The 12,602-nt window shown below is 36.7% G+C and overlaps 1 protein-coding gene across 1 annotated transcript; it reads left to right on the forward strand.

Moving 5' to 3' along the window:
• Positions 1-5,421: 5,421 nt before the first annotated feature.
• LOC127136440 (uncharacterized) lies at positions 5,422-5,895 on the forward strand. Its single transcript, XM_051062995.1, has one exon. It carries the CDS (start codon positions 5,422-5,424, stop codon positions 5,893-5,895), a length of 474 nt encoding a protein of 157 aa, XP_050918952.1.
• Positions 5,896-12,602: the final 6,707 nt, after the last annotated feature.

A 12,602-nucleotide genomic window follows, 5' to 3' on the forward strand; every position in this document is an offset into this window, starting at 1 on the left:
AGGTCACTTTCTATTTTTGGCAAATTTTGACTGGACCTCAAATTCTTCAAAGAGAGTGTTTGAAATGTCAAATGAGACTTGTATGAACATGAATGAAGTATTTCTAATCACTTCCCACCTCCAAAATCCACAGTTGACTTTGCAGTTGACTGGCTAGGGTTTCAGTTGACTGAAGAATGCCTTGATGAGATTCAAGCCTCTACCACCTGGGATTTTGATTCAAAATAACATCATAGCTCATATCAACTCTTATGAATGATTATGGTGCCCAAATTCTCAAGAATGGCCACCATCTCCTACTCAATGACTGCCTTTGACTGCTTTGTCTGTTGATTGCTTCATCTGCAAGACAAGGGTTAGATGACATATTTTTGTACTTTTGGTTAGTGGTAAAATGAAAAGCAATGATATACAGATGCAAAACATGCTTGGTGATCAAGAAACACTCTCAAAAGATAACCCACCCACAGGGAAGAAGGCAAGGTGTACAAGGATCCTTGAGGCAATGATATGATATGATATGATGCCATGAGGGATCTTAGGGACAAAATTGGGGTCTTACAGCTGCTGCTGGTAAAGAAGCGGAATGGCTAAGGAATTTGGTATATGAGATTCCGATATGGCCTAAACCGATATCACCAATTTCTATCCGTTGTGATAGTACTGCCACATTGGCTAAAGCTTATAGTCAAATATACAATGGAAAGTCTAGACATTTGGGTGTTAGACATAGTATGATTAGGGAATTAATCATGAATGGGGTGATATCTATTGAGTTTGTTCGGTCGCAACAAAACTTAGCTGACCACTTAACGAAGGGGTTAGCTAGAGACTTAGTGAAGAAGTCGGTAATTGGGATGGGATTAAAGTCCATTTAAATCTATTAGCTATGGTATACCCAATTCCCTTCTAATACAACATTAGAAGCAGAATTCAATGTGGAAAGATCATAGTTAGAGATTGGAGCAATTGTGTTTATCTTCCCAAGGTATGTGCTCAGACCTGCAAGTGATGGCTAGGTTGAATTATATCTTCTTAATGGTTCTTTTGGAAAATTGCAAATGCAGGTGCAAGATTAAAAGAATCACCTATGTGAGCATGAAGTTTTGCTGCTTCAAGAAGCTTGGACTTGGCTTCCTATATGCTTATTAATGGATAAGGACACATGGCTTGTAAAGTGTCAAGTATGAATAGTAGAGTATTGTAAGAAACATATGTGTACTATATCTTCAGACACTTAAATGGATTGACGGGTTCAATCGCTATGACACCCCGATTTTCGAGTATTTGGAATGTGTATTTGTTCTAAGATGAAAATTCAATCGCAAGACATTTTCATTTATGCATTTGTTTGATCGTTATACCTGTGTGTTATACCCTTGTATATATTATTGTATATACTGAGTAAATCAAGGATCACACTAAAATGGGGGGGATTTGTTGGTGATTTTAGTATCATCAATGTATTTTAGTAGTAATGTGATTTACTATAGGGCGATGCAATTATGCGTTAAAGCTTGGAAACGAGTTAGGGGTAGTGCGGAGTGCACGCTCGTCGAGCCAATGTGTAATTGAATGCGAATAATTGAAACGGGGTTCCAAGGGGCGAAGCCCCTGGCGGGGTGCGGGGCAGCGGCCCGTTCGAAATTTTCTTTTGAACAGTTGAATCCTTTCCCAACCGACGTAACCGTTTCTGAACAGTTGCGTCTTTTCGGTTTCTGTTATTGATCTCCTATATAAGGAGTCTTTTGGCCTCAGTTTAAAAAAAGAATAACGAAACCAAACTTTCTCTCTACATTCCTGAACATTTCTCTTTGCCAGAAACAAATTGTTCTTCAAGAATTATCCCCACAAAGATTTCGTGAACCCAGGCAAGAATATGGTCGAAATACTTTGTTCGGAAAGTGTACGAACATGATTCTTCGAAGTTATCCAGGATTATCATACCCGATTCTCTAACAAAATTTTCCATAATAATAATTTATTCTCATTCAACTTAAATCTAATACATAATTGACAATTAATTGAGGCATTCAATATAATGCCAAGTAATAATACAATTTTCTTTCTTCCAATCCAATCTCTTAAAACTTCCTGTACAGGAAGCTTACTTCCAAATTATACTCGTTCATCTCCATCACCAAACCATTCCCAATTTATATCCAAGCAATCTCCAACTTGCAAAACCATATGAGTTTCACCATGTGATATCGTTAATTCCCAAACAAAAAGAAGACGAGTTAACCGAAGGATAATGCTTTCCTACTGCTACACCAGAACAGGAACTAATTATATTAACTAAACCTGCACATGTTGATTCCAGGGAGAAAATAAAGCTCCATGGTAAGCTAACAAAAATGTATCACATTGCAAATTCCAATTCAGTTTCACTAAGAGAATGAAATTAAAATTCAGTGGTAACAACTCAAACCAACTTCACTTCCATTTCACTAACAATGCTTTAATTAAGTTATCAAGTGGTTAATAAACAATCTTCGGTTGATCTTTATAACCTACCAATTGAGATTTCATTACCATACCCAATCCTCACCGAGCACTTTATCTATTTCTTTTCCTTTTCCCATTCTTTTGCGAGTAATCTTAGACTAATACCTATTCAAGCGAGAACAATCAAAACGGTTCCCATGGAGTAACATGGATGTTTTAGGTGCTAATACCTTCCCCTTGCATAACCGACTTCCTTACCCAGTATATCTCTTTCCCCCGGGTTTTATCGATGTTTTCCCTTCCCTTTAGGATAAATAAAGTTCGATGGCGACTCTGTTGTATGTTTGAGCGTGCGATACGTTCGGGTATATTTCCGCTAGCTTCACCAGTGAACTGGTAGTAAGAGATTTTGATGGGTCAAGGAGGACCATAATTGGCGAGATAGACCTGCCCATGAAGATCGGTTCCCATACCTTCTTCATCACCTTCTTTGTAATGGATATCCATCCAACATACAGTTGCCTGCTCGGAAGATCGTGGATTCATTCTGCTGGAGCCACCACTTCGATGCTTCATCAAAGGCTAAAATTTGTAGTGAACAACAAGCTGGTAGTGGTAGAAGGTGAGGAATATTTTCTGGTGAGTCATCTGGATTCGTTCCGTTATATTGAAGGAGAGCGGGAGATAAAGGAAATTTTGTTTCAATCGTTCGAGGTGATCAACATTGAAATGGTTTTCCCAGCAAGGGATGAACCCAAGAAAGCCGAATTTCCAATGGTCTCCCTCCAGGATGCTTTAACAATTATACGGAACGGACACCCTTTGGGTTGGGGAAGAATGTTAGAGCTGTCTGACAACAAGGACCGTACTGGTTTGGGATACAACTCCCAGAATTTGAATAAGCCTGCGCCGATAGCTACAAAGGGATCAATGCTCCTACTATTTCAATACTTCTTAAGTGATGGTTACCTTGATGTGGACCGTGTTTGTGTCGTGGAAGATGTTGAAGATGCAGGATTGATCTTCAAGAAGATTAATGGAAGGGGTGCCACCAAGTGGACCAAAATTGAGATACCAGAAGTAATTTTATTTGAAATGTAATTTCCCCTCTTTGTTTCCCTTTTTATTTTAAATCAAAAGGAACCCATGTCAAGCCCAAGGCATGGGGGACCCATTTGTAGGCCCCCATCAAATTTCCCTGTTTAAATCATTAATGAAAAATATACATGCTTTGCGGTCAATTTTGTTATCCTTGTCTTTCATTTATTATTTCACCTTTTCAAAATGGCAATTTTATTTTTGTTTTAAGAATTATTTTTAAATCATTTTCTTTATTATCAAATAAAAGAATGACAATTCCGCTATAGCCTCACATGACTTTGATAACCCGATTAATCAAGCCAATGAAGATTGTGAAGAAGATGCCGAACTCCCCGAAGAATTGGAAAGACTGCTCAAACAGGAGGAAAAGGTCATCCACTCGCATGAAGAATCAATGGAAGTGGTGAACCTGGGGACAAACGAGGAAGCAAGAGAAGTCCGAGTTGGATTAGCTCTGCAAGACAAGGTGAAGATAAGACTGATCAAGCTTTTGAAAGAGTACACTGATGTATTTGCATGGTCATACCAAGACATGCCTGGCCTTGATACTGGCATTGTCGTCTACCATCTTCCTCTTAAAGAAGAATGTCCTCCAGTAAAGCAAAAGCTACGGAGGACCCATCCCGATATGGCTATGAAAATCAAGGAGGAGGTACAAAAGCAGCTCAACGCCGCTTTCCTGGCAGTTTCCAATTACCTTTAGTGGATTGCCAATATTGTGCTTGTTCCTAAGAAGGATGGCAAAGTAAGAATGTGCGTAGATTATAGAGATCATAATAGATCGAGTCCCAAGGATGATTTCCCGCTACCTCACATTGACGTGTTGGTGGACAATACTGCTCAGTTCTCTATTTTCTCCTTTATGGATGGTTTCTCCGGTTACAAATAGATATGAATGGACCAATAAGGCATGGATAAAACCACCTTCATAAACCCATGGGGAACCTTCTGCTACAAGGTCATGCCTTTTGGATTAAAGAACGCTGGTGCTACATACCAACGAGCCATGGTCACTCTCTTTCAAGATGTGATTCATAAAGAGATTGAGGTCTATGTTGAAGATATGATAGCCAAATCTCAAACCTAAGAGGAACACCTTGTCAATCTAGAAAAGTTGTTTGAAAGGCTAAGGAAGTTCAAATTGAGGCTTAATCCCAATAAATTCATGTTTGGGGTAAGATCCAACAAATTGCTAGGTTTTATCGTCAGTTAACGTGCATTGAGGTAGATCCTGAGAAAGTGAAGGCCATACAAGACATCCCTCCACCCAAAATGGAAAAGGAATTCCGAGGATTCCTAGGTAGATTGAACTACATTGCTAGGGTCATATCTCAACTTACAGCCACTTGTGAGACGATCTTCAAACTTCTCCAAAAGGATCAAGTCGTCATTTGGAATGACGATCGCCAAAGAGCTTTTGAAAAGATCAAGGAGTACTTACAAGAATCTCCTATTTTAATGCCTCGTGGACCCGAAAAACCATTAATCATGTACCTCACTGTCCTCGAAGGATCCATGGGATGCGTCCTTGGCCAACATGACGAAACTGGTAGAAAAGAACACACTATATACTAATTAAGCAAGAAGATCACCGATTGCGAAAGTAGGTATTCAATGCTTGAAAATACTTATTGTGCATTAGCTTGGGCAGGCAAACACTTAAGGTAGTACATGCTCACTCATACAATGTTGTTTATCTCTAAGATGGACCTCGTCAAATACATCTTTGAAAAGCCTGCTCTGACCGGTAGAGTAGCCTGATGGCAAATGGTGTTAACCGAGTACGACATCCAACATGTCACTCAAAAGGTCATCAAATAGAGTGTAATATCCGACTATCTTGCAAATCGGCCCTTGGAAGACTACCAGTATATGCGCTTTGAATTTCCCGATGAAGAGATCATGTTGCTCAGGGATTGCAACATCCCCGACCCTGAGGAAGGACCCGAGCCTAGGTCCCATTGGACTTTGGTTTTTGATGGAGCTTCTAACACTCACGGTAATGGCATTGGAGCAGTTATCACCTCCCCAACTGGTTTTCACCTCCCATTCACTGTTAGGTTGTGTTTTAAATGTACAAACAATATGGCGGAGTACGAGGCTTATATCTTCGGTATTGAAGTCACGATTGATCTTAAGATCAAAATCCTTGAAGTCTACGGAGATTCAGCCTTGGTGATTAGCCAAGTCAAAGGATATTGGGACACTAAAGATCACAAGATCATCCCCTATAAGGAGCATGTCTTAAAACTAGTCCCTTACTTTGATGAGATCACATTCCATCACATTCCTCGAGAGGAGAATCAGATAGCCGACGCATTGGCAACTTTAGCGTCCCATGTTTAAGGTCTAGTGGAAGAATGAAGCATCATCCTTTCACCTTAACTACTTGGACGAGCCTACTTACTATTTGGAGGTCGAAGACGAAGCCGACAGTTATCCTTGGTTCTATGATATCATGAGATTCCTGGGATGCCAAGAATACCCTAAGGATGTATCCATCACCGACAAGAAGTACCTCTGGAAACTGTATTCCAGTTTCTTCTTAAGTGCAAAGGTATTGTACAAGAGAAATTATGATTCGATTTTGCTTAGATGTGTGAACAAGCAAGAAGCAAACCAAATCATAATGGAAATCCATGAAGGCTCATTCGGGATGCATGCCAGTGGGCACAATATGGTGAAGAAGATCTTAAGGGCCGATTATTATTGGATGAACATGGAGGTTGACTATTATCCCCATGTCCAAACATGCCACAAATGTCAAATTTACGCCAACAAACTCCATGTACCACCAATGCCACTCAATGTCCTAACATCACTTTGGCCTTTCACCATATGGGGCGTTGACGTGATTGGGCGTATTGAGTCAACTGCCTCGAACGGACATCGCTTCATCTTGGTAGCTATAGACTATTTCACCAAATGGGTGGAAGTAATCTCCTACGCCAATGTTACAAGACAAGTAGTGACTCGATTCATACGGAAAAAAAAATCATTTGTCGTTATGGGGTTCCCAGCAAGATCATTACTAAAAATGGATCTAACCTCAATAACAAAATTATGAAAGAGCTTTACCAAAGCTTCAAAATTGAACACCACAACTCATCGCCTTATAGGCTCAAGATGAATGGCGTTGTTGAAGCAGGTAATAAGAACATCAAGAAGATCATGCAGAAAATGGTGGAAACCTACAAGGATAGGCACGAAATACTCCCGTTCGCATTGCACAGCTACCGCACCTCAATACGCATCTTCATTGGGGTAACTCCTTTATCACTAGTGTATAGCATGGATGTAGTCTTGCCTGTCGAAGTAGAGATTCCTTCTCTAATGATTTTGACTGATGTCAAGTTTGACGAAGCCGAGTGGGTGCAAGCGCAATTTGACCAGCTGAACCTCATTGATGAAAAGCGTTTGGAAGCCATCTTCCGCGGCTAGCTTTACCAGAAGCGCATTAAGAGGTCCCGTGACAAGAAGGTATTTCCTTGCAACCTCAAGGTCGGAGACCTCTTGTTTAAAAAGATTCTTCCAATTCACACAAACCCAAGGGGAAAACGGACGCCAAACTACGAAGGCCCATATGTTGTAAGGAAGGTTTTCTCTGGAGGAGCCTTAATCCTTTCAACTATGGATGGTGAATATCTTTTCTCCCCCTTGAACGCGAATAATGTCAAAAAATAATATGCTTAAAAAAAAGAGAGAAGCCCGATAAGTTGAAAACCTGAAAGGGCGACTTATGCAAAAATGGGTATCCCGGTAGACTGAAAACCCGAAAGGGTGGTCTAGGCCAAAATTAGGGATTTAACAAAAGTCAGAGGCTGCATTCTGCAAAGAATCTTTCTTCACTCCTCAACGAGTAAATCAAATGACTTCCTCAGTAAATCAGTCACTCTTCTTCTGAAAGCGAGATCAAAGGACGACCAAAGGCATAGAGACTATAGCAGAATTATCATTTGGTGGAAACTCGAGATGTTTCATTGCCATTATAGTTTTTAATTTCTTTTTGCAATTACCTATTTTAGGAATTGCTTCTTTGTACAAAAATCACCCATTTTTGGGACAATTTATCAATCAAATCAGTTCCCTCATATGTGCTCAATATTTTACTTTTCCTGCTTTATCTGTGAAATATGCCTTTTTCTAAATGATATTACATTGGTAATTTCTTGTTAAAAACCCCTTTTTTCAAAAAACGCTAAGGGAAACAACATCAAATTTCATTTCTTTAAAAATATGCTAAAGGTAACCAAAAATGCATTTGGTATCCCCAACTTGAAAATGCCAGGCAGTCTCGTGGACTTGGCCAATCATTTCTTCCCCAGCAGAAATTCTCAGCCATTACACTCAGCGCTTGCTTAAATGTCGAGATCCAATTTCTCAAGTACCGGAAAGTTATTACACTTTCCCCAATCACCCTTTCAAGTCCAATCACGATTGGCATTCCTTAGATATATTCCCCCGCAAAGCCCAATCATACTTGACACAACTTGCAAACCCTGCATTTCGTACATCCCCCTGTGAAAGCCCAAACACGAATCGACATACATAACATCACATCATAAGTATCTCTATAAATTACTCGAATTGATTGATCAAAGTTTGGAATTTCCCGACCGTTGTTAGGAATTTTCCGCAGTAGAGTCAATGTTCGTTCTAAAAACATTTCCCCGAGCAGAGCCAGGTATTCTAGCCATTCCTATGACCCATCACTGAACTGTTTTGTTTCCTTTCAAGTTTCCCCAAAAGATTCAGGTATTCTAGCCATCACTAATAATCGTCAATGTACTCCTTCTATCCCCATAGAGTCATCACCGTATTTTCCTTCTTCCTCGTAGAGTCAGGTATTCTTAGCCATTGTTAAGAATCGTCACTAAAACTTTCCTTTTTTAGAAGTGAAGCATTTTGGGCTCATTCCCCAAGACAAGTCCAACATTCATAGCCGAGAATCATCTCTGAACTTTGTTCCCCAGCATAAGTAAGGTATTCCAATCTTTATAAAGGATCATCACTAAAATGCTCCTTTTCCCATCAGATTTCAGGTATTCCAACCATTGTCGTCACTGAACTTATGTATTCTCCCCAGCAGATGTCAGGTATTCTAGCCATTGCTAAGAATCGTTACTGAACTGTTTGATCTCCCTGACAGATTCAAATATTCCAGTCATTGTTAAGAATCATCTCTAAACTTCTTTACTTCCACATTTGAGTCATACATTCTAGTTGTTGCTATGAATCATCATTATACCTTCGTGAGAAATTGTATCTCCAGTCAAGTCAGGTATTTCTATCTGTTGCTAAAAATCATCGCTGAACTATTTGAGTTTACATTCCCAGTTGAGTCAGGTGTTCCAACCGTCGCTAGGAATCGTCACTGAATAACTTCTTTTCCCCACAGAGTCGAGTATCGTCGTTAAGAATCGTCATCGTACCTTGTCATTTCTCTCCAACTGGGTCAAATGTTTCAGTCATTGCTAGACATCATCATTTGAAACCATTTATCATCCCCACTGAGTCGGGTATTCTAGCTGTTACTAAGAATCGTCGTTGAATTCATTTGTTTAATCCATAGTATATGTCACGTATTCCAGCCGTCGCTAGGAGTCATCACTGAACCTATATTTCCATATCGAGGTTAGGTGCTCCAGTTGTTGCTAGGAATCATCGTATGTTTTTTCCCCAACCATTGCTAGGGACAGTCACCCCTACTCTCATTCCCTAGTGGAGTTTTCTTCCCTCCATTTTCTTGGAATTTTGACATCGAACTATCCTCCTTGAAAATAAACTTATGTTGCATACATCGCATTGCATGCATAATCATCATAACCATGCATAATCCCCAGCAAATCATAACACTATCATCCCTCGACATGACAAATTTTTGGCTACTTCTATTAGTATTTAATCCTCTCATACCTTGAATACATTGGAAGCCGCCTTCGTCCATATATTCAGGTCCGAGAAGATTAAATAGGGGCAGCTGTCATACCTCAAAATTCACCATACCCCATACAACTTTCATCTGATCCATGACTCTATTACACATACATGCATTCATTGTTCTATCGCCATAATTGCATTAAAATTCATGACCAAAAGCATACTGCATGGACTCAAGGAATGTTGTTCACACCTGAGAAGAAACTGGGATTTTCCAGTTAAAGCCCCAGAGAAAATATCAACAAATAACAAAAAAGTCACTTTTTGGTCTGTGTCACCGATTACCCAAATTATGTTAACTAGTTACACCCTCTTTTAAACAGGTGTCCATGGAAAATTTCAGTATGTGTAACCGGTTACCCAAATTATGTTAATTGGTTACACTTGCATTACACAGGCTCCTTAGACCAATTTTAGTCTGTGTAACCGGTTAGCCAGATTATGTTAACTGGTTACACTTGCATTACACAGGCTCCTTAGACCAATTTTAGTCTGTGTAATCGGTTAGCCAGATTATGCTAACCGGTTACACCTGTGTAGACAACAGCAGTAATTTTATTTATTTTTACACAAAGTGATTCCTTTTTCACTCACCTACCCACTTGTTTTTCCTATAAATAGGATATTATTTCCCCCTCATTTGAACCATGCTTACAACCCAAAAAATTCTGAAAACATCAATCAAATCCTCTTCCTTAAACCTAAGTCAAAACGAAAAACTTATCATCTCTCAAAATCACCTCCCACCAACTTTTTTTCTACTTCACTTTTTTTCCTCAAAACATTTCATTCTCTAACACTCACAACTCAGATCCTTCACTAAGTTTTCACCATAAACACCTCCATCCAAAACCTCTTGCTTCACGTTCAAGCTTAACACCACAACAACCTAGTTTTTTTTTCACATTTTGGGGTAATGATTGTAGCTTAAACTTTTTAACATTTTTTGGTTCTGTTTTTGTATTGAAAATGATTGGTTTTTCTTGGGTTGTTTTTTGAGAGAGTTTAGAGTCAAGTTTGTATAAAAATGATTGAGTTTGGTTTACACACTTTTTATTGGGATTTTTGCTCTTACTACCCTTTTATTCACCATTTTTTTAATCAAACTTTGTTATTGTTATCATTTGGTTTTTGTTGTTGACTTATTGTTATATTTGTTTGGTTTATGAAACCTATTAGGTCATGACTATGGTTGTTTAAAGTTGATAAAATCTTCAATGTTTCAAACCTATTAATGATTTATCAATGAATCAAATTCATGATACTTTGAGGCATTGATAGGTTGTCTCTATTTCAACCATACGTGAGTCATTTGATGCATAAATGAAATCATATTCTTTATGCTAACTTTCTAATTCATTTGCTTATTGTTATTCCACTAACCACTAACTACTAACTTCTAACATTTATATTATTTCACTTTATTTTCTTTGGTATTTATTTGCTCACAATTTATTTTATTGTTTATTTTATTTCAAGTACTTTATGTTTATGTTCGTTACTATCTAACCATATATCATTTACATTATGCTAATTTATTTGTTTTCTTAATATCTTGCTAAATAAAAAGGAGTAAAAACAAAATAAAGAAAACAAATCATAATTTTTTGAGTGATATAATCTTCTATTTGTCAAAAGACTGATAGATGAACTTGGAGTTGTATAACCTTCTTTGTTACAAATCTATTGTTAGATGGTTATTAATCATCTTCAATATTTTGCATCAATGATAAGTTATCCCTTGATGCACCATATTTTGAGTTTTTTGATCTATGGATAGATAATCTTCAAAATGTTCATTTTGCACATATTACTAACCACTAATTATAATTTCAGTAACTTTGTTTATCATTAATCTTTATTATTATGATTTTGTTACTATTAACTTATTATTTATTTTATGTCATTTATATTCACTAATCATTGTTATTATGATATTGTTATTATTATCTTATAATTTACTTTCATGTCATTACCTTATAATTTACATTCAAGTACTCATTATCATCATCATTATCATTGTATAAACTCATCATGCATATTTATTGTTATTTTATTGTCATCATACATTAAAAATAACAAAAACATGATAAAATTGTAATACCAAAAATAATCAATTTCACCTAATCAATTTGGACTTAGAGGATTTCATCCTAGGACCTTTGCTTGGAGGCCTTTTTCCATTATCTTTGTGATACTTTATTGTCATACCCCAAAATTTGCCTGTTAATTTTTATGACAAATTGATTCATGCATGACATTCATTTCACATTTGCATTCATTCATTAGCATACATTCTCATATAAATTATAAATTTTAATTTATTTATTATGTGATACAGATATAAAAAATAATAATAATTTTGGTTATCTGTATGATATAAATAAATTTTATATATATAAATAAAATAGTTTTAATTTAATGATAAATAAAAATAGATTTGAATTTTAATTGTATAATTAAAATTTTAAATTAATTTTATTTGTTAAAGCTCATTAAATTATAATAACTATTTTTTATAATTTAGTGACTCATGTTCCATTTATTCATTATTTATAAATAGTATTTATTTAGTAATTCACGTTTTTTACTTAATAAAATTTATTTATAAGAGTAACATTTTTTTAAAAGCCCATAAATTATAAAATAATTTTGGTTGATATAAGTAAGAATAATTTTGATTTTTTTTTTAAATGATGAAAGTAAAAATAGAAATAGGTTTAAATTTTAATTCAATTATGTAACTAAAATTTAAATTAATTTTTATTTAAATTATTCATTATTTATAATAATATTTGTATTTAATAAATATTTAGCAAGGTTAAACCCTAACTCTCCTAAAGTATAAGAAGGGATCCAAATATTTAGCAAGGTTAAACCCTAACTCTCCTAAAGTATAGGAAGGGATCCAAATATTTAGCAAGGTTAAACCCTAAAGTATAGGAAAAGATCCAAATATTTAGCAAGGTTAAACCCTAATCCACACCATTATAAATACTTCATATGGCTGCAGCGAGAGGAAAAAAGAAAGAGAAGAGGAAAAAGAGGAGAGATACAGCAGAAGAAGATACACAAGGCAAGGCAGAAGCAAGAAGGTTCACGGGCAGGGAAAA

This window comes from Lathyrus oleraceus, chromosome 4 (assembly GCF_024323335.1).
Source record: "Lathyrus oleraceus cultivar Zhongwan6 chromosome 4, CAAS_Psat_ZW6_1.0, whole genome shotgun sequence".
NCBI classification, from domain to species: domain Eukaryota; kingdom Viridiplantae; phylum Streptophyta; class Magnoliopsida; order Fabales; family Fabaceae; genus Lathyrus; species Lathyrus oleraceus.

What these genes read in the sequence shown, in the direction of transcription:
- LOC127136440 (XM_051062995.1), top strand. Translation starts at nt 5,422, where the DNA reads ATGCGCTTTGAATTTCCCGATGAAGAGATCATGTTGCTCAGGGATTGC.